The sequence below is a fragment of the Trachemys scripta genome, chromosome 7, assembly GCF_013100865.1.
Source record: "Trachemys scripta elegans isolate TJP31775 chromosome 7, CAS_Tse_1.0, whole genome shotgun sequence".
Taxonomy (NCBI): Eukaryota; Metazoa; Chordata; order Testudines; family Emydidae; genus Trachemys; species Trachemys scripta.
Window position 1 is genome coordinate 52,312,015 of NC_048304.1, and position 21,517 is coordinate 52,333,531.

The following is a 21,517-nucleotide window of genomic DNA, read 5'->3' on the forward strand; positions in this document are numbered from 1 at the left end:
CTCTGTCATATGATGGCTTCTCTCACCCTGGGTCATCTTCTGAAGTCTGTTGGCGGGTTTGTTGGGCTGCTTCTCTCTCAATCCAGCGATTTCCAGCCCCTCCTTCCCTCTCTTTGAGCTTTTGAGTCTGACTACCTAGCCCTGGCTCATCCCCAGCCTCTGCTTGTTGCCTTCTTGTTCTCTTGCTGTGGAGTCTCTGGAAGTCTTGTGACTGTGCTGACCGTGTCTGCTACAACTGCATTCTTTCTGCCGTGTGTTTATCCAACAGATCTAATTTACCTCCCTCACTGAATCCTACATTGCCACTTCTTCATCACCCCTTCCCTACTTCCTGCCTGCGTCTCTCAAAGAAAACATCTGTAAGGCTTGGCTTGACCTCCTCCCAGCCCAATGGGTTCCAAATTTCAGTTGGGACTTCTGGGTGCTACTCTAATATAAATAGTCACTTCTAAGATTTATAGGCTGCCCTGTGTACTGGAGAAGCTAATACTGGCTCCACGCACTGCTATATTCCACCTCTATAGCTCAGCTCCCTAATTGGAAGTAACATGGCATGTGGTACATAGCTGCACAGTTAAGTCCCTGTGTACTATGCCTTTTTATGAGTGCAGATGATAGCTGAAAGGAAAGGGTTACTGCACATGTGCAGTTTCACATTTGGAAGTATTCAGCCCTTCATTTTGAAACCAATTTTTGTTAGGTTTACCAAAGCAAACAGGATTACTTATGTTCCAGTAAGTACTTGACGTTTCAGCCACTTTTGTGCCATCATTGATTTATTTTTGTTTGAGGAGTGGGGGCAGGAATGTAGTCATGAAATCATAAAATGGTTTGTTTCTTCCTTGTTGTAACTCAAAATAACAGGCAGGATTTTGTTCCAATATTCTGGTTGTGGGAAATTGCCTTTGGGCAGAGACCAGGCACAAAAGGTAAACGTTTTTGGAATTCTCTGCATGAAACATAGGAGTTGCGATAGAAATTGTTTTTTGCAACCTTAACTAGTTGGTGCTACTACTCAGCTGTTATAATTAAGTTTCAGAACTTTCCCATGGGGAAAAAAGGATTAGTCTGTGTGTTACAGATGGGAAGATGGTGATAGAGAAGTTGAATGTCTTGATCTAGGTCACACAAGAAGTCGGGGCAGAGCTGGGATTAAATTAATGAATTCCCAGCTCCCAGTTTTGGAGTCAGATCACCCCTTCCCCCACTCAATTTAAAACTGTAAATCACTATTTAGGCAGCCAGTCCAGGTTGTGGAGGGCTCTTTAAAAATGATTGTCATCTCACCTATGTGGGGTGGTCAGTATCATGCCTGCTTCAGGGGTAGCCTTTTGTTTATAGGTGGTGGAGTACGGTCTGTTTGTGAAGCACTGTAAAGTAGAAGTTTACCTCCTCGAACTGAAGCTGTGTGAAAATAGTGATCCTACCAATGTGTTGACCTGCCATTTCAGCAAAGCAGACCCCATTGGTAAGTAGCTATGTGATATTAGCAGCTTTGAATTGACTGACTCTCATAAGGAATGTTTAAAAACACCTCATTTAATAGCAGTAAATGGGGGTAGAGCGCTTTAGCCTGTTGGTACGTGACTACAAGATTTGGGTTGGGTTGCCTCTGATGACCTTCTCCTGTCTCTAGGGTCAGCACAGTGGTGGCTGCGTGCCCTACTCCTTGCTTTGCTTTGTAAGTGCTACAGAGTGTGCTGCAGATCCTCAGCACCTCTTGCTCCGAGCATACACACAGTGCAGAAGGGGCATCAGGAATGGGGTATGCATCCACCACCACGTACCAACTCCATGGGCTGGAGGCAGCGATGGCACTGACTCAGGATTGGGGGGAAGGGTTAGGTTTGGTTGGAAAACTGCTTGACTCTTTGAGGCCAGGTGGCTTAAAAGTTAGGCCTCAGCAGACCTGTAAATGAGGGGGTAGGGGTGAGGTTAAAGGGTAATCAGAGCTTATCATTGTCTTCTCCATAGCAAATTGACATGCCATTGTTTGAAACAGTTCTGTGTCTAAATGTTTCCAGTACTTCTCTTGTACATTCTGTCACTGATGTGGCTCCTTGGGCTTTATGATTAAAATATTTCAGCAGATACTTCCTCCAGTTTTCCCTACTCATTCATTTTACTTGAAAATTGACCCTATACCCTACATCACTGCATCATCGTATGCCCCTCCCCCCCATTTTAAGATGTTGCATGTAGACTATAATGTGATCCATAGATGTGCTTGGCTGATAGTTTCCAGTAGTGTGACCTTGTGCTGAGGGGTGAAAACATTATCTGAGCATGCTTCCTTTTTAAACTCCAATTTTCAGGTGCTTATAGCATTTCAGAAAAGAACAAATTTCTCAAGCTTGCTTGCAGCCCAGCCAAAAGGAACATTTCTGACAGATGAATGCGTATGAAAATAAAGGGTTTTAATAAGTAGATATTTTCAGCAATAATGATGGTCACACTACTGGATTATGAGACATATCTTTTACTGCTTGGGCATTGATAAAGTGGGGACATATGCGTTTAATGTATCTCTGGTTGGTCAGTTCTTTCTAGAAATATTTAAGCATTTCAGAAGTTTATTATTATATTTTCTCCCCTAAACAGCCACCATTGAGAAGGAAATGCGACAGTTGTTTAATATCCCCAGTGAGAAGGAAACTAGGTTATGGAGTAGGTATATGAGTAATGCCTATGAGCAGGTCAGCAATCTGGACAGCACTGTACAAGATGCAGGGCTCTATCACGGTCAGGTAAGATGCTCAGAATTCTCTAATAATCATGGTATTGAAATGCCTGGTAGGCTAACACATGGTTTTCCTTGGGCAAGTAGCTTGTCTATGAAAATGTTTTGCTGTACTATGCACAAGAAGAGAATCTATCAGTAAAGAGACCCTGCAACGGAAGCATTATATACATTTAATAGAAAACAAAAGATGTTAAACAATATTCAGAGAACATTAATTAAGAGATGTCTAAGTCATTTTACAGAACATGTAAAATAAGTTTGTTTTTACCTTGCCCTACTGTCTGCATTCCCTCTTTAGGTGCTGTTAATAGAAGTGAAGAATGAAGATGGTACATGGCCTAGGCAGTCTCTTCCGGCAAAGTAAGCATCCTCTCCATTCTTGTTTCATTGTCTTGCTCAACTCTCTAATTCCAGTGACCGGTTGCCTCATAGAGAAGCCCTGTTAAAGGCTATTATTTTGTTAATTTCTTTAAAGAGAAGAGGTTAGCATGCCCTGATCAACTGAATGTGGGATTAAAAGCAAGAACATTAGCATTCTCTAGTTCTAGTTTTGGCCCTGTCATTGACTCTCTCTGGTCTTGGGCTGTAAAAAGGGGATAGGCAACAAAGTGTGATCTCAAATAGGTCACATGATAAATGTCTGTACCATGCTTAGAAGATGCTAAGTGTACTATCTGTGCTAAGCATTATTTTTTAAGTTTTAAAACATGCCTGGTTCTTCTTTAGTTGCATTTACAGTTTTAAAAGATGTAAAGACTCAGGGCATGTCTACTCTTAAAACACTGCATCGGCACAGCTGCACCGCTCTAGCACTTTAATGAAGACTCTCTATGCTGATGGGAGAGAGCTCTCCTGGTGGCATGGTTGATATGCCTCCCTGAGAGGCAGCAGTAGCTCTCCTGCTGACATAGCACCGTCTACACTGGGGATTAGGTCTGTATAACTATGTTGCTCAGGGGTGTCGATTTTTCTGCAGTGTGGACCAGAACTATATGTCACTGTGGACAGCATAATGAAAATATCTGTGCAGTGGTGGTTAAAAAAAGCAAACAAGATGTCATGATGTATTAACAGAGATACTACTAATATTGAGTATTTTATTCCATTCTGTGTTCAATTCCAGTAATCTCCCATCAAAAAGGATATAATAGAAATGGAAAAGGTCAAGAGAAGAGCAGACAACATGATCGGAAGCCTGGGAAGGCTTTTGCATAAAGAAAGACTACAAAGATTAGAATTTTTTAACTTAGAGAGGAGGTGAATAAGAAGGGCCTTGATATAAGTATATAGAATAATTAATGCTATAGAATGAAATTTAAAATGTATGTGTACTGTTTCTTTTCTTGTAGTGCAAGAACAAGGTGACTTTCAGTAAAATAGAAAAGCAGCAAACTTAATGGAGACAAAGGGAATGCTTTTCTACAAAACACACGGTTAACTGATGGAACTTGCTGCCATGAGATCTTATTGAGGCTAACACCTTAGTAAGATTAAAAAGACCAGGGCTTCAATTTTCAAAAGCTGATTTATAATGGGATCTGTATTTTTAAGTGACTTATTCTTTTGAAAAATGTTCCCTAGATATTTATATGGATCACGACAACATCCACATTTGCAGTTCATAAGATTAAAATTGTATAAGTAGTATAAATCATCATGCTTCAGATTGTGTAGATAGTATAAACGATCGTGCTTCATAGGAAAAGTCAACCCTAACTGTCTCTCAGAATAGGATGAAACATGATCCGTGAGCAGGTTAGCCCAGGATTGTTCATTCTAGAAGTTTTACATTTTCCTCTGAAGCTTGTTACTGTCCACTAGGAAACAATACAAGATGTGGGGGACCAACCACTGGTCTGATTTGGTAGGAGAATTCCTATGTTTGTACAAGAAGAATTCATTGATCACTGAGGACTATGATTGAAAGGAGTCAAGGAGGTTCAGAGGATTCCATGGAAAATCAGAGCTATGTCATTCTAACTTTCTTTGACAATTGATCCAAAAAGAGAAGGTTCAATCATTTGGCCAATTATAGGTTTGTCTTAAGTGCTGGATACTTGGGCAAGTATCAAATATTCTAAAAATTTACAAGGAATTCTGTATAATTCCCAGGTATCATGCTTTTTCTCCTTCAGTAGCTAGACTTAGAAACCTAACTTCATATACCTAGGACTAAGTGAAAATGCTTACCAGGGTGCAAGTTACTACCTCCCAATTACAGTAAAAGCTGTGTTATCTGGCCCTGTACCAACCGGAAAGCTCTAAAAATTGGCATTTCTAATCTTCATATAAAGTCCAGTTTATTGTCCAGTTGGCATAGGGCCATCAGGTTCCCTACCTGGCTCCACGTGGCTCCCGGGAAGTGGCAACATGTCCCTGCTGCTCGAGCACTAGGTGAAGGGCCACGAGGGGTTCAGATTGTGGGAGGCGGTGTGGGGCTGTGGGTTGAGGCACGGGAGGGGCTTTTGGGTGCTAGATCCAGGGGGCGCTTACTTCGGGCTGCTCCCTGTAAGCGGCGATCTTTCCCTGCTGTTCTTAGGTGGAAGCGTGGCGAGGTGGCTCTGTTCACTGCCTCTGCCCACAGGCGCTGCCCCCGCAGCTCCCAAACTTCCTCCTAGAACCTGCGCCCCATGTCCCAACCCCCAGCCCCATACCCCCTCCTGCACCCAAACTCACTCCCTCTTAGTTAACTGGACTTTTTCACTTACTGGTACCCACTATTTCCCCCAACATGGCAGATAAAAAAGCTTTTACTGTAGATGGAAACCTGGGATTTTGGATTATATAATGTAGAATTTATAAAATATTAAGTGTGTTTTGATTGAAGAGCTACAAATGGTGGTTGAGAACACTGCAGTAGAAGCATATATCTCTTGTTGGGATTATCTATATCTCTGTTCAATCTGAGTCAATATTTCATTTCCTCTTCACTGGGGAATGGAGTTAGGAATGTTATGCTAAACTGATGTCCACAATTCAATAAGAAAGGAAAGTGATATTGAGTTGATAGCATTTTCTTGCAGGGGCACCTGTTTATCTTCCCTGTTTCTTACATTCATTATATAATCTGTTTAAAAACCCATTTGGGATTTATGGTGATCAGATACCAATCTGCTAGACTGGGGTCTTTATGGATATTGAATGCTTCAAGGGCGAATGTTTTCTAAGAAAAGAAACCTATGTACATTAATGTGTAAAAACTCAGGGCTGTGTTAGTCAGACTAAGGCAGGTCAGCACTGGTGGACTAGTTTGACAAGCAGGGTGCTGTTTTGCTCTGAAGGTTGCCTGTTTCTCAGGGAAATCCATTCCCCTAGTAAACAGATTGAACTGCAGTGTAATCTTCTTTACCTCAGTATTCAGGGAGTCAGGAGAAGGAAGCTCAGAAATTTATTCTGCGTAATCATATCATGTTTGCTGTAGTTAGCAGATGATTGATTAGGTTAAATCGATAATTTCAGAAGGCCCCTGATAAATCCTTAGTGTTGTTTATTGCTTGTGGGTCTTCTTTAGTGATGTTTGTTCTGCTAGCACGTTTCATTATATTAGATTTATGGCACAATTATCGATAGGATTATACTTTTTTCCTTTTTGCAAGATTGTTATTACACTTGCTTTTCTCCCACTTTTTGGTGCTTCCCTTGTTGCCCATGCTTTTTCAAAAATGTCAGTGGATCAGGCTGTTATCTGGACTGGCTTATATATACATATTCATATTTCCCAGCATTCTCTTTCCTGCTTGTTCTCAAGAATCATTTCACAAGGTCGGTCTTCCTTATTTTGTTCAGTATCTATCTTGTTGAATACATGCTTAAAAAGGAGTCATTTAATTTCAGCATTCTCATTTATTAATGGTACAAATTTCTTCCTAGTATTAACTGCTTCTGATGTTTTTTATTTGATCGCCCCCCCTTTTTTTTAAACTGATTTTTTTTTTTTTTTAAGCATTCCTTTACGCAACCAAGTTAGCTGATTCTTATTTCTTGGTGTCTTCTTTTTCAGGTAACTTGTAGTCAGCCACCTTCTATGCTGCTAGATGAGGCCTCCTCTCAAACGTTCCTCTCTAGATTCCTTAATTTCGCCAGATGTGCTTTCCTGAAATCTAACACCTCTGTAGAGATGCAGTGAACAGCATCTCTAAATCCTCATTCCCTACTATGTTGACTTGAAATTAAGCAACTCATGGTCATACATTCCAAGCTTCCTGGTAGTCTGTCAGTTCCCCCTCATCAAGCAAGATGTATATCCAAAATGGCTTATCGTTTGGTTGTAGAATAGAAGTCTCCATTTTCTTTTACATAAAGTAGTCTTCTGCATAATTAAAAGACCTCTTTTTGATACTGCATCTTTGGCTGTATTTGTTGCTCAACAAATATCTGGATAGTTAACGTCTAACATGAGTATAGGTGCTCTGTGGCTTAGAATGCATTAAGAGGTTGTCTAGGAACCCTTGTTTCAATCTTTTGTTCTGGTGGTCTTTATCAAATGTCTGCAGTGCAGAGAAGTGGTGCCAATATTTTAACTATTTCCTGGGCGTAGGTAGTAAATAGGCCTGTGCGATTAATTGCACTGTTAACCAATAATTTATTTATTTATACCATTTATTTAAATATTTTTGGATGTTTTTTACATTTTCAAATATATTGATTTCAAATATTTGCACTGTAAAAAGCAAAATAAATAGTATTTTTCAATTCACCTAATACAAGTGCAATCTCTTTATCGTGAAAGTGCAACTTACAAATGTAGAATTATGTACCAAAAAAACTGTCAAAAACAAAAAATGTAAAACTTTAGAATCTACAAGTTCTCTCAGTCCTATTTCTTGTTCAGCCAATCACTCATGCAAACAAGTTTGTTTACATTTACAGGAGATAATGCTGCCTGTTTCTTGTTTACAATGTCACATGAAAGTGAGAACAGGCGTGGAGTAACAAGATATTTATGTGCCTGATGTGCTAAAGATTCATATGCCCCTTCATGCTTTGACCACTGTTCCAGAGGACATATGTCCATGCTGGTGACGGGTTCTGCTCGATAACGATCCAAAGCGGGGGACTGACGCATGTTCATTTTAGTCATCTAAGAAAGATGCCACCAGCAGAAGGTTGATTTTCTTTTTTGGTGGTTCGGGTCCTGTAGTTCTTTGAGTGCTTGCTCATATCGATTCCAATTAGGTGTGCGCGCGCTGCGTGCACGATTGTCGGAAGTTTTTTACCCTAGCAACTCTCGGTGGGTCGGCTGAGGCGCCCCCTGGAGTGGCGCCCTCATGGCGCCGGATATATGCCCCTGCCGACCCAGTGTCCCCCCAGTTCCTTCTTACCGCCCGTGACGGTCGTTGGAACTGTGGAGAGCGGCATAGCTGACCTCCACATCCCTAGCTTTCTCGTTGTCTTATATTAGTTCTTAGTGTATTTTATTAGTTTAGCAGTTTTTAGAATAGTCTTAGTAAGTTTGTATATCGTATATTAGTGTATATGGTTGTACATAAGTTGGGGAATCAGAGTTTATCCCCGTTCCTCTGCCCCGGTACCAGGGCTCATGCCCAAGTCTCCGGGTTTCAGGCCTTGCTCAGTCTGTCTCAAGCCGATGCCCATTGGAGACCCCCACGACTCCTGTTTGAAGTGCCTGGGCGAAGCGCGTCAACCTGACAAGTGCCGCATTTGCAAGGTTTTTAAGCCTCAGACAAAAAAGGAGCGGGACTTCCGTCTAAAACAGCTCCTCATGGAAGCGGCACTTAGCCCGGTGCCCCCGGCACCGCCTGCAGACCAGGCACCGTCAGTCCGTAGTGCGCCTTCGGCACCGGAGCAACCCGGCACCAGCCAGGTACCTCGGCACCGGACATCTCCAGCACCGGTACAGAAGCAGCACCGCTCGCTGTCTCCGCGGCCCAAGAAGCAGCACAAACCACCTGCTGGTCCTCCACAGGTGCAAGCACCGCCGGCAGCCTCAGTGGAGCAGCGCGCCGTGCCAGACCACACCGCGAAGGCGCCAACTCCAGCACTGTCGATTCTGGACCTCAAGCGCCGTTGAGTCCGGTGCACATAAGCTCCCCGGTACACACCATGGTTGAGCTGGGCCTGCCATCCACTCCAGAGACTTTCTCCACTGCTCACGACCTGATTGCGCTAACGGAGCCCGGACCGTCTTGCCCTCCGGCACTGCCGGTGCGGACTGTCCCATCCATAGGGAAGCCCGCCTTCATGCGACCTCCTTCACAGAGTGAAACAGGTCGGCACTGCTCTCGGTCCCGGTCGCAGTCCCGGTCTCACAGATGGTCACGGTGCTGCTCGCAGTCCCGGCACCGATCTCCATCTTGGCGCCGGTCGTACTTGTGGCACCGCTTCACCTCCTGGAGGTCTGCCTCTCGGTACGATCGTACCGAGCCAGCTCCCGGCACCGGTCCCGACACCGCTCATCACACAGCCGGTCGTGGCACCGACGGCACTGTCGTTTGTCATTCAGATTGAGATCAACCTCCTGGCACCATTATCGTCGGTCCCGCTCCCGATCACGGTACCGCGTGGGGCACCGGTCCCCAGCCCTCACGCGCAGACCAGTAGATGGCGACATGTCAACACAACAACTGCGTTCGGCACCGCCTTGGTGTTCTCGCCCAAACTCGGCATCGTCCCAAGCGGAGAGTGGCTATAATGTCCAGGGCCAGGACGCTGATGGTGCTAGCCAGGGGCCAGATGTAGGACAGGATCCCGACCAAGGTCCTCCACAGTGGTCCTTCTGGGCCCCTTGGGCATACCACCATGCCCAAGGTGGCCCCTCAGGCGCTTCTCGCTTGGCTTGTTCGGAGCCTAGGGTACCTGAGGCAACTGTTAGCCATCCTTCCTCGATAGCTTCGGAGGCAACTGCCCTACCGCCTGAACAGCCTGATGTCCCTACGATCGTGGACCTAGGGCAACTGGACCCTCCTCAACCTGACCTTCCCCAGGACCCACTAGTCCAGGGATTGTCTTCTTCATCCTCACCTAACGAAGCCGTGGCAGGCATGTCCTCCTCTGGCCCCCCACCTATAGATCTTCGTGCTCACCAGTACCTGCTTTGTAGGGTGGCACAGAACACGAATCTGCAGGTGGAGGTGGTGGCGGAGGTTGAGGACCCGTGGTGGACATCTTGTCGGCCGAAGGCCCCACGCGGGTAGCTTTACACTTCATTAAGACTATTCAGGCGAATGCCAATACTATCTGGCAGTCCCCAGCGTCCATCCCTCCCACAGCAAGAGGGGTGGAAAGGAAATACATGGTGCTATCCAAAGATTATGAGCACTTGTGTGTGCACCCCCAACCTTGCTCCCTCGTGGTACAGTCTGTAAACGAGAGGGAGAGGCATGGCCAGCAAGCACCCGCACCTAAGTCCAAGGACGCTAGGCGCCTGGATCTGTTTGGGTGTAAGATTTACTCTACTGATGGTCTACAGCTCAGGGTAGCTAATCAGCAGGCCCTCCTGAGCCGTTATAATTATAACACCTCGAGCTCTATCGGGAAATTCAAAGAGTTGGTTCCCCAGGAGCCCAGGGAAGAGTTTGGGGCCTTGCTCGAAGAGGGCAAGAAGGTGGCAAGGACATCACTCCAGGCCTCTTTAGATGCAGCTGACTTGGCAGCTAGAACTCAAGCCTCAGGAGTGGCTATGTGCCGCATTTCATGGCTGCAAATGTCCGGCCTCCCTCTGGAACTGCAGCAAACTATACAGGACTTGTCCTTTGAAGGCCAAGGTCTCTTCTCAGAGAAGACTGATCCCAGACTGCAAAATCTGAAGGATAACCAGGCCACCATGCGCTCACTGGGCATGCATACCCCAGTGACGCAACGCAGGCCCTTCCGGCCCCAGCCGCAGCGCACTTACCCTAACCCTCAACTGCGGCAAGACTTCTCTAGAAGGCGTGGTCGTGGCAATAGGAGGCAACAACCTGGTCTGCAAGCAGGCCAGAATCAGAGCCCCCCTAGACCATCAGCGGGGCCCAGACAACTTTTGAAGTTGCGCTCGAGGACGGAGCACCAGTCTCCTCCCAGGATCCTTCCCTACCTTTCTCCAACCGCCTCTCCTGTTTCCTCCCTGCGTGGTCCTGCATAACGTCAGATCGCTGGGTCCTACGCACGGTGGAAAATAGATACCATCTTCAGTTTTTTTCGCCCCCCCCCCCCCCTTCCCACCCTCCCTCCCCATCCCTCTTCAGGGACCCTTCTCACGAGCAACTCCTCTTGCAGGAGGTACTAGTGCTCCTGTCAATTGGAGTGGTGGAAGAGGTACCAAGAGACTTGAGGAGCAGGGGGTTTTTCTCCCGCTACTTCCTAATCCCCAAGGCAAAGGGGGGGCTTTGGCCCATCCTGGACCTACGCGGACTCAACAAATTCATGGTAAAGTTGAAGATCCGCGTGGTTACCCTGGGAACTATTATCCTATTCCTGGATCCTGGAGACTGGTACACCGCCCTCGACATGAAGGGCGTGTACTTCCACATAGCGATCTACCCACCGCACAGGCGGTTCCTTCGCTTTGTGGTCAGACAGCAGCATTTCCAATTTGCGGTCGTCCCTCCTCTGTCAGGAAGCCATACATCTCTGGGAATTTTGAATAACCCGATCAATTGACCTGGTGGCATATTTTCTCCCAGGAGTCCAGAACACCTTGGCAGATCACCTCAGCAGGTCCTTCCTGGTTCACGAGTGGTCGATACGTCTGGACATTATTCATTCTGTTTTCCAGAGGTGGGGATTTCCCCACATAGACCTTTTCGCTTCTCGTGAGAATCGGAAGTGCCAAGTGTTGTGCTCTCTCCAGGGACGTTCCCTGGGCTCCCTGTCAGACGCCTTCCTGATACCGTGGAAAGACCACCTGCTCTATGTCTTCCCTCCATTTCCGTTGGTCCACAAGGTCCTCCTCAAGTTACGCAGAGACAAGGCCTGCTTAATCTTGATCGCTCCAGCGTGGCCCAGACAACACTGGTACACCATGCTCCTCGATCTGTCAGTGACGGAACCAATCGTTCTACCATTGTGGCTGGACCTGATCACTCAGGAACATGGCAGATTATGTCATCCAGATCTGCAGTCCCTCCACCTGACTGCGTGGCTGCTTCATGGCTGACTGAATCCGAGCTGCGTTGCTCCACTTTGGTGCAGCAAGTGCTCTTGGGGAGCAGAAAGCCCTCCACTAGGTCCATATACATGGCCAAGTGGAAGCGCTTCTCCTGCTGGTGTGCCCTAAATAACACTGTCCCTATGGGGGTACAAATACCTACCATCCTGGACTATATTTGGTCCTTGAAACAGCAAGGCCTAGCTGTCTCATCTATCAGGGTCCACCTAGCAGCTATCTCCGCCTTCCACCCGGGCGAGCACGGGCGCTCAGTCTTCTCCAGTGCCATGGTCAGCAGGTTCCTCAAGGGCTTAGAACATCTGTACCCACAAATCCGTCAGCCGGCCCCTACATGGGACCTCAGTCTAGTCCTATCTAGACCCCCTTTGAGCCCATGGCCACCTGCTCGCTTCTGTACCTGTCCTGGAAAACAGCTTTCCTCATCGCTATCACATCGGCAAGACGAGTCTCAGAACTTAGGGCCCTCACATCAGACCCACCGTATACGGTGTTCCATAAGGACAAGGTACAGCTGCGACCACACCCTGCCTTCCTCCCTAAGGTGGTGTCTGCCTTCCATGTCAACCAAGACATCTTCCTTCCCGTCTTCTTCCCAAAGCCACACGCTTTGCAAAGGGAACAACAGCTACATTCCCTAGACGTTTGCAGGGCTCTTGCTTTCTACACTGAGCGAACGAAGCTGTTCAGAAAGACATCCCAACTGTTTGTAGCGGTGGCAGACCGGATGAAAGGCCTTCCGGTCTCTTCGCAGTGAATATCGTCTTGGATTACTTCATGCATCCGTGCCTGTTACTATTTGGCTGGTGTCCCAGCTCCACGACTCCCCGCCCATTCCACTTGGGCCCAAGCTTCTTCCTCTGTCTTTCTGGCTCATGTGCCCATACAGGAGATATGTAGGGCAGGGACTTGGTCGTCCATGCACACTTTCGCTTCCCACTATGCCATAGTGCAGCAGTCCAGGGATGATGCGGCATTTGGCTCAGCGGTCCTTCACTCCGCGACATCTAACTCCGACCCCGCAGCCTAGGTAAGGCTTGGGAGTCACCTAATTGGAATCGATATGCGCAAGCACTCGAAGAAGAAAAAACGGTTACTCACCTTTGTAACTGTTGTTCTTCGAGATGTGTTGCTCATATCCATTCCAAACCCGCCCTCCTTCCCCGCAGTCGGAGTAGCTGGCAAGAAGGAATTGAGGGGGCGGTGGGTTGGCAGGGGCATATATCCGGCGCCATGAGGGCGCCACTCCAGGGGGTGCCTCAGCCGACCCACCGAGAGTTGCTAGGGTAAAAATCTTCCGACGATCGTGCACGCGGTGCGCGCACACCTAATTGGAATGGATATGAGCAACGCATCTTGAAGAACAACAGTTACAAGGGTGAGTAACCGTTTTTTTCCACATCAGAGTGTTGCTCTTTTAAGACTTCTGACAGCATACGCCACACCTCGTCCCTCTCAGATTTTGGGAAGGCACTTTGGATTCTTAAATCTTGGGTCTAGTGCTGTAGCTATTTTTATAAATCTCAGATTGGTACATTCTTTGCGTTCTGTAAAATCTGTTTGAAAGTATTCTTAAATGGAACAACATGTGCTAGATTGTCATCAGAGACTGCCATAATGTGGAATATATGGCAGAATGCGGGTAAAACGACAGAGCAGGAGATATACAATTCCCCCCCAAGGAGTTCAGTCACAAATTGCAGGGCTCAAGTAGTGTTTCTAGCTTTTCAAAATCCTTATCTGTTGGCACTGATAGATGGTGCTTTTGAAGAGCTAATGTGGATGTCCTAACGGCTTTATTGCAAAGCAGGCGCTGAATCATAGCCAACGTGGAATTCCATCTGGTTGAAATATCTTGTTCTTGTTTCTGTCCATTATTGTGTTATTCCGAGCTCTGTACTGTTAGCTGGATTGTGATTGAAATGGCCCACAAGTTTTCTACATTTTGCCAGTACGTTTTCAAAACCACCCTCACTGAGCTACTGTAATGGATAGCTGCAGACTGTGAGCAATGCATGTTATGTGTTCAAAAGGCAAGCGACTGGCGGCTGCTACCATGTTACGTGCACTGTCAGTACTAATTGTTGTTACCTTTTCTTGAATATTCCATTCTTTCGCCACATCCGTGAAACGCTCTGCACATGCTTCAGCATAATGTCTCTCTTCAGTATGAGTTACTGTTACAGCAAACAACTGCAGTGTCCATGCTTCATCAATAAGGTGTGCGGTGACACTAAGATAGCTATGATTGCTCAAGGCTGTCCAGTGATTACCAGTCAAAGCAACAGCCAGTGCATTTTTCAGAAGCTCCAACTTTGTAGTCTTCTCGTTGTCATATAGGTCATTTATTCGTGATGCAATGTTTCCTCAGGAGAGCAAGGTGTATGACTGACTGGAAGATGCAATTTGAATAATATCTCTGAGACCTCTGTCATTTACAATGTTGAGTGGTCTGCAGTCCATAGCTATCCACTTAGCAATATCATTGGTTAAGGTGTTGTACTTTGTTTGATCCATGGGCTTGTACCGATCCTAAAACTCTGTAATTGTACTCTGTCCTGGCTGGCTGGATTCATTTGCTGGCAGTGGGTTATCTGTAGCACAAAAGCATGCTTAGAACGTAGGTGGTACTGCAGACTTGAAGTGCTCCTGTGGTATTGGAACTCAGCCTTGCAATAGCTACAGATAAGTCTTTTTAGCCAAAGAACCATCTGGAAGTATTTTAAATATAAACTTCCCATTCAAAAGACCTGAACTATTGCTGCTTTGCTCCATTACCGTTTTCTGATATTTAATCACTCCAGATCATGAAAGCAGAATAGAACTGTGTCAGTGTCTAGAATAAAATAATTCAATAAATTCTTCTATATAATCAATATATTTGTGTCCTGTTTGAAAGTGTCCTTGCCATGGATATTGAAAGGTTTTTACCTTAGGATTAACATTCAGTAGGAGAGTGAATTGTGCAGGAGGCTTTTTTTTTCGCCTGCTGCTGCTGGGTTAGCCTTTTGTGTACTATTTTGTATGTGTCCTTTCGAGGAGTGTTGGCTTATTGAAGGGGTAAGATTTTTTTAATCTCAGTACTCTGGAGATGAGAGGGGTGTGAGTTTTGCAGGAGGAAGGTGAATTCTTGATGCTGCTTCTGTTGGGGTGGGTTTCTGAGCTCACCAGGTTCACCTCCTGTCCAAAGAGAGTTTCATCTTAGAAATCTGTTTTCAGTGTTTGGGAGGGGTTGGGGAAGTAAGCAATGACTTGTGCAGGAGGAGAGTCTGGGAGGACTGGGAGTGACAACGGGGAGGAGCAAGCAAAAACTTGTGCAGGAGGAGGGTGAGGGAGGTGTCTTGCTGCTGCTTCTGGAAGGGTGGTTTCTGGTACCGGGCTTGCCTCCTTTTACTGAGCTAGGTGGACTCCCTTCAGCTGAGTGAGTCCTTGTTTGCAATCCTTTACCTCAGGGACTCATACTGCAGGGGAGGAGAAGCTGGTGTGGGGAAACTGAGCTTGTCAGGCCGTGTTCTCTATGGGGTACCCCCGGCGTGAGCAGCTGGCTAGGGGCAATGGGGCACGACGCAGGGGGGTTGGTCGTGGGACTGAGGGGCCAGCTGGGCACAACAAGGTACAGGATGGCTAGGGTGACAATATGTCCTGTTTTGGCCAGGACAGTCCCCCTTTTCAGCTCTGTCCCGGCTGTCCCTATTTTTTCACCATGGGCATTTGTCCCAGCGACAAGGCAGAGCAGAGAGAGGCAGCTGCTGCCTGGGGCTCAGCTGAAGGCAGCACTGCCTGCCAGCAGGAAAGTGAAAAAATTTTCTGCTGGGGTGGGCAGTGCTGGCTTCAGAGCTGACCCCTAGATGGTGCAGAGCTGGGGGCGGGATAAGCCTCAACCAGGGGAGGCACTTAGCTGGGGGTGGGGGTTCAGTCCCAGCTGCGCGTGGTGTGGAGCTTGGGAGTGGGGATCAGCCCCAGGTGGCATGGGGCTCATGGGGAATGGTGTGTGTGTCAGCCCAGCCCCAACTGCGAGCGACATGAGGCTCAGGGATGGGGGTCAGTCCCAGCCCCAGCTGTGGACAGCACAGGGCTTGGGGGGGGGACGGGGACGGGGAGGGAAGACCCAGCTGTTGGTGACATGGGGCTGGGGGGGGCCAGCCCCAGGTGGCATGAAGGGGGGTCAGCCCCATCTCCAGCTATGGGCAGTGGGGGTTAGCCCCAGCCCCAACTGTGGACGGCACAGGGTTTGGGAGGGGAGAAGACCCCACCGTGGGCAGTGCAGAGCTCAGGAGGGAGGCTGAACCCCAGGTGTGGGTGCGGTTAGGGGGGTCAGCCCCAGAGTTTGTGGGGGGGGGTCAGCCCCAGCTGGCATGGGGCAGAGCCCCAGCTGTGGGAGACATGGGGTTCAGTGGTAGGGGTCAGCCCCTGAGCTGTGTGTGTGTGTGTGTGTGTGTGTGTGTGTACACGCGTCCCAGGCAGCACAGGGCTCGGGAGGTGGGGTCAGCCCCAGGCAGCACAGGGCAAGGGGGGGGAGATCCCAGCATAGGCAGTGCGGCACTCACGGAGTAGCAGGGGGCTCAGCCCCAGCTGCAGGTGGCATGGGGAGGGCAGCTGGAGCACCATGCAAGGGGCGGGGTGGCTTGGGCGAGCCCCTGGCTGTCCTGTTTTTACTTATTAAAAATAAAAAAAAACAAAAACCCTTCTCCGCTGGAGCTGGCATGAGAACCACATACCTCTTTCTGTAGCCTCTTCTCTTTCCATCTGCCCTCTGGTGGCGGCTTGTGTTACTGCCCCTGACCTGAGTTAGCTTTTCCGGAGCAGCCTATGCTACCCTGCTGCAATTAACACATGTTAAAAAAAATTAACACGTTAATTGTGCTGTGCGTTAATCAGCAGTTAATTGACAGCCCTAAAATCAATATATTTGAAAATGTAGAAAAACATCCAAAAATATTTAATACATTTCAATTGGTAGTCTATTGTTTAACAGTGTGATTTAAAACTGTAATTAATCACGATTTAATTTTTTTGAGTTGGTCGTGTGAGTTAACTGCAATTAATCAACAGCCCTAATAATAAACTTCTTGCCCCAGGTCTGCATATCCTGCACAGAGGAGGGGTTCAAATCCTGCTCATAATCTGATGGAGGGAGGGTGCCCATAATAGAATTTATAGAACAGAATTTTTTCCCTTTTTTTCTATTTTAAAAAAAGTAGGAAATTACAAACTAAACCAAAAAAAAAAAAAAAAAAGTATTTCTCATTGCAAAATTGAACACACTGAAAATTAGGAAATGCCAGAACTAAGGATGCAGGGAAATTTTAGTTCTGCCTCCTTGTGTGTATGCATTATGATATAATCTTTCATTACATGATCATATTTTCTTTTCTACAGGACCAGTGCCTCAGTTGGTATATAAAGGACAGATGGAGCTCAGGGAATTGAACAGTTGTATAGTGAAGGAGGCTGTTGTTTGTAGGACTGTCTTGATTAGCAGAAGTTGAAGATGTGGAGAGACAGGGGACTGGAGGAAGAGAAAGATGGTCTTGTGATTAAGACAGGTGAATATTACACAGGGGAACTCAGTTGTGTTCCTGCCTCTGCCACAGAATTCTATGTGATGCTAAGCAAGTCACTTAAATCAACATTTTGGTAGGCAGCCACATTTTCTCAGTTCAAGAGGAGACACTGGGAGCCTGATTTTCCAGGAGTGTGAAGCACTCTCAACTATAGCTGAAGTCATGGGGTGCTGTGGATGCTCAGCGTTTGTGCCATTAAGTCAATGCGTTCTGGAGGAGGAACCATGGGGCTGGGAGTCAGATGGTCCCAAATTCTAATCCTGGCTCTGCCACTGATTCACTGTGTGGCTTCAGGCAAGTTGCACTTTCTTTGTCAAAGGGCTTGTCTACACTACCCGCTGGATCGGCAGGCGGCAATCGATCCAGCGGGGGTCGATTTATCGCATCTAGTATAGACGCAATAAATTGACCGCTGAGCGCTCTCCCGTTGACTCCGGTATTCCACCAGAACGAGAAGCGCAAGCGGAGTCAACGGGAGAGCGTCAGCTGTCGACTTACTGCAGTGAAGACACCGCAGTAAGTAGATCTAAGTATGTCGACTTCATCTATGCTATTCATGTAGCTGGAGTTGCATATCTTAGATTGACCCTGCGCTGTAGTGTAGACAAGCCCTCAGTTTCCCCATCTGTGAAATGCGATAAGGGGGTCTCCTCTCCCAGGATTGTTCTGAGAATTAATGTTTAGGGGCTTGCATACTGGGGTGATAAGCACCATCAAAAAGCTCACGAGGAAGAAAATATTGCTGTATTCAATTCAAGGGCTGGATCATACGTAATATATGGAGATATACCTATCTCATAGAACTGGAAGGGACCCTGCAAGGTCATTGAGTCCAGCCCCGTGCCTTCTCTAGCAGGACCAAATACATAGCTGCTGCTGGTGATGAAACATAGCTCTCCCTTAGCACTTTTTTCATCCCTAGATCTCAAAGCATGTTACAGGCCTCTCTTTACAAATGGGGAAAGAGAGGCACAGGGAGGGGAAGTGATTTGCCCAAGATCACTTAGGCCTTGTCTACACTACGAGAGTAGTTCGATGTTACTTGCATCGAATTTTTGGAATCGATATTGCAAAGTCGAACATGTGTGTCCACACTAAGGACAGTAATTCGACTTTGTGCGTCCACACTAACGGTGAAAGCGTCGACATTCGAAGCGGTGCGCTGTGGTCAGCTATCCCACAGTTCCCACAGTCCCCTCTGCCCATTGGAATTCTGGGTGTAGCTGGCAATGCCTTCTGGGTAACAAAATGAGTCGAGGGTGCTTTTGGGTAACTATCGTCATCCGTCCATCACTCCCGCCCTCCCTCCCTGAAAGCGCCGGCGGGAAATCAGTTCGCGTACTTTTCCAGTCATTGACAGCGCGGACGCCACAGCACTGCGAGCATGGAGCACGCTGCGACCATCGCTGCAGTTGTGGCCGCTCTCAACGCCTCGCAGCTTATCATAAAGGTTTCCCTGAGGCAGATGCAGAAAAGTCAGGCGAGGAGGCTACGGCACCGCGGTGATGTCCTGAAGTCTGAGAGTAGCACAGACCTCTCAGAAAGCAGGGGACCCAGCGCTGAGGACATCACGGTGGCAATGGGTCATGTTGATGCCGTGGAACGGCGATTCTGGGCACGGGAAACAAGCACTGTGTGGTGGGACCGCATAGTGCTGCAGGTCTGGGATGAATCCCAGTGGCTGCGAAACTTTCGCATGCGGAAGGGAACTTTCCTTGAACTTTGTGAGTTGCTGTCCCCTGCCCTGAAGTGCAGTGACACCCGCTTGCGAGCTGCACTGAGTGTACAGAAGCGAGTGGCCATAGCCCTCTGGAAGCTTGCAACGCCAGACAGCTACCGGTCAGTCGCGAACCAGTTTGGGGTGGGCAAATCTACCGTGGGGGTTGTTGTGATGCAAGTAGCGAAGGCAATCGTTGATGTACTGCTGCCAAAGGTAGTGACCCTGGGAAACGTGGAGGCGATCATAGATGGCTTCGCAGCGATGGGATTCCCAAACTGCGGTGGGGCCATAGATGGAACTCACATCCCTATCCTGGCACCGGAGCACCAGGCCACCCAGTACATTAACCGAAAGGGATACTTTTCCATGGTGCTGCAAGCACTGGTGGACCACAGGGGACGTTTTACCAACATCTACGTGGGATGGCCGGGCAAGGTTCATGACGCTCGTGTTTTCAGGAACTCTGGTCTGTTTAGACGGCTGCAACAAGGTATTTACTTCCTGGACCACAAAATAACTGTTGGGGATGTGGAGATGCCTATAGTCATCCTCGGGGACCCAGCCTACCCGCTAATGCCCTGGCTCATGAAGCCCTATACTGGCGCCCTGGACACTGAAAAAGAACTCTTCAACTACCGGCTGAGCAAGTGCAGAATGGTGGTGGAGTGTGCTTTTGGCCGTCTCAAGGGGAGATGGAGAAGCTTACTGACTCGCTGTGATCTCAGCGAAACCAATATCCCCATTGTTATAGCAGCTTGCTGTGTGCTCCACAATCTCTGTGAGAGCAAGGGGGAGACCTTTATGGCGGGGTGGGAGGTTGAGGAAAATAGCCTGGCTGCTGATTACTCACAGCCAGACAGCCGGGCGATTAGAAGAGACCAGCGGGAAGCGCTGTGCATCCGGGAGGCTTTGAAAGCAATGTTCCTGAGTGAGCAGGGTAACCTGTGACTTTAAAGTTTGTGTACTGAGAAGCTAAACCTGCCCCCGTTTCTTTACCCAGTTAATGTTGACTATCCTATCCAGTTACATACCCCCTTCACCCCCCTTCCAACACACGTTTCGAAATAAAAATAGTTCTACTTTGTTAAAGCACACCGTTTTCTTTAATACTGTTTTCGCGGGAATTTTTTAAAACTGGGACGCAGACTGTGGTGCGGAGCGGGTGTAGTGTAGTGACGCGAATGCAGCTTCTAAACTGAAGAATTGACAGGCTCCGCTGCGGTGGGATGATTGTTTCAACGGAGCCTGTCACCCCTCCTGATCGGGACTGTGTGTATGGAGGGTCTATGTGACTTTGTGGCAGGGGGAGGACGGTTACAGATCCCCTGCTGTGTGGCTCTGTTATCCTGCCTAAGGACCGGCGCTTAAGATCTGTAACTGCCCTCCCCCGCCACAAAGTCACAGAGCAACCCACCCCCCCCCCAACATAACATGAAAACAACCTCCCAGACTAACCAGGGTAACTAGTCACTGCATCACTGCACTGTGTATGTGCCCTGCTGCTGTGCCTGCCCCCGACTATGTACCCTGCCAAAGGTGACTGTCCTGTCCAATTACCAACCCCCTTTCCCCTCCTCCTCCAAAAGAACATGATTGAAACAGTAGTTAACAGAAACGTATTTTTTATTATCAACTACACATGGCATTGGGAGGTGAAACTTGGACGGGGGCTTGTGTCAGGCGGGAAGGAAAGAACTTTTCAAATTTTGGGAAATGAGAGCCTTCTGCTACTAGAGCTCTCTGCAGGGGTGGAGTGAGACTTAGCAGGGACTCTGCCGCCTCTCCTTTGCACTTTGGGTGAGGTGGGTATGGGACTTGGTGGCAGGGGAGGGCGGTTAGAGATGGACTGCAGCGGGGCTCTGTCCTCCTGCCTCCGTTCCTGCAGAACATCCACAAGGCGCCGGAGCGTGTCCGTTTGCTCCCTCAGTAGTCCAAGCAGCGTTTGAGTCGCCTGCTGGTCTTCCTGCCGCCACTTCTCCTCCCGATCCATGTTGGCTTGGTGCATTCGGGTCAAGTTCTCCCGCCACTGGGTCTGCTGTGCTGCCTGGGCTTGGGAATAGGCCATAAGCTCAGAGAACATGTCCTCCCGTGTCCTCTTCTTCCTACGCCTAATCCGCGCTAGCCTCTGGGAGTGTGATTCCAGGCTAGGTTGTGAGACAGTCGCAGATGGGGCTGTGGAAATGGGAAAAAGGGAGTGAATTCCTCAGAAAGATAAATGTAGTTGTGAACAAAGAACATAGTCTTTCTCTGTGAACAAGACCATGCACAGCACCTATCACATGCGCACTCAGCACAAGGTCGAATTCTCGGCCTTCGCATTCAGTGCTTGGGGTCTTGCACAGCACATTTGAGAAGCGGGGCAGCACAACGGAATTTCTGTTGCA

General features: G+C 47.9%; 1 protein-coding gene across 5 annotated transcripts in view; it reads left to right on the forward strand.

The window, feature by feature from the left end:
- The window catches only part of USP4 (ubiquitin specific peptidase 4), a 149,660-nt gene that overhangs the window by 19,770 nt on the left and 108,373 nt on the right, over window positions 1–21,517 (forward strand). For 3 of the 5 annotated variants that reach the window (XR_004646594.1, XM_034777089.1, XM_034777090.1), the window contains exons 4-6: window positions 1,342–1,468; window positions 2,602–2,747; window positions 3,042–3,103. Coding sequence is in view for 4 of the 5 variants with exons in the window: in XM_034777089.1 (XP_034632980.1) it covers window positions 1,342–1,468; window positions 2,602–2,747; window positions 3,042–3,103 (335 nt within the window). In the remaining variant the exon portion in view is untranslated. Of the gene's footprint in view, window positions 1–910; window positions 930–1,341; window positions 1,469–2,601; window positions 2,748–3,041; window positions 3,104–3,866; window positions 3,990–21,517 lie in introns of those variants that run through there. The other 2 variants (XM_034777092.1, XM_034777091.1) reach the window with 2 other exon arrangements.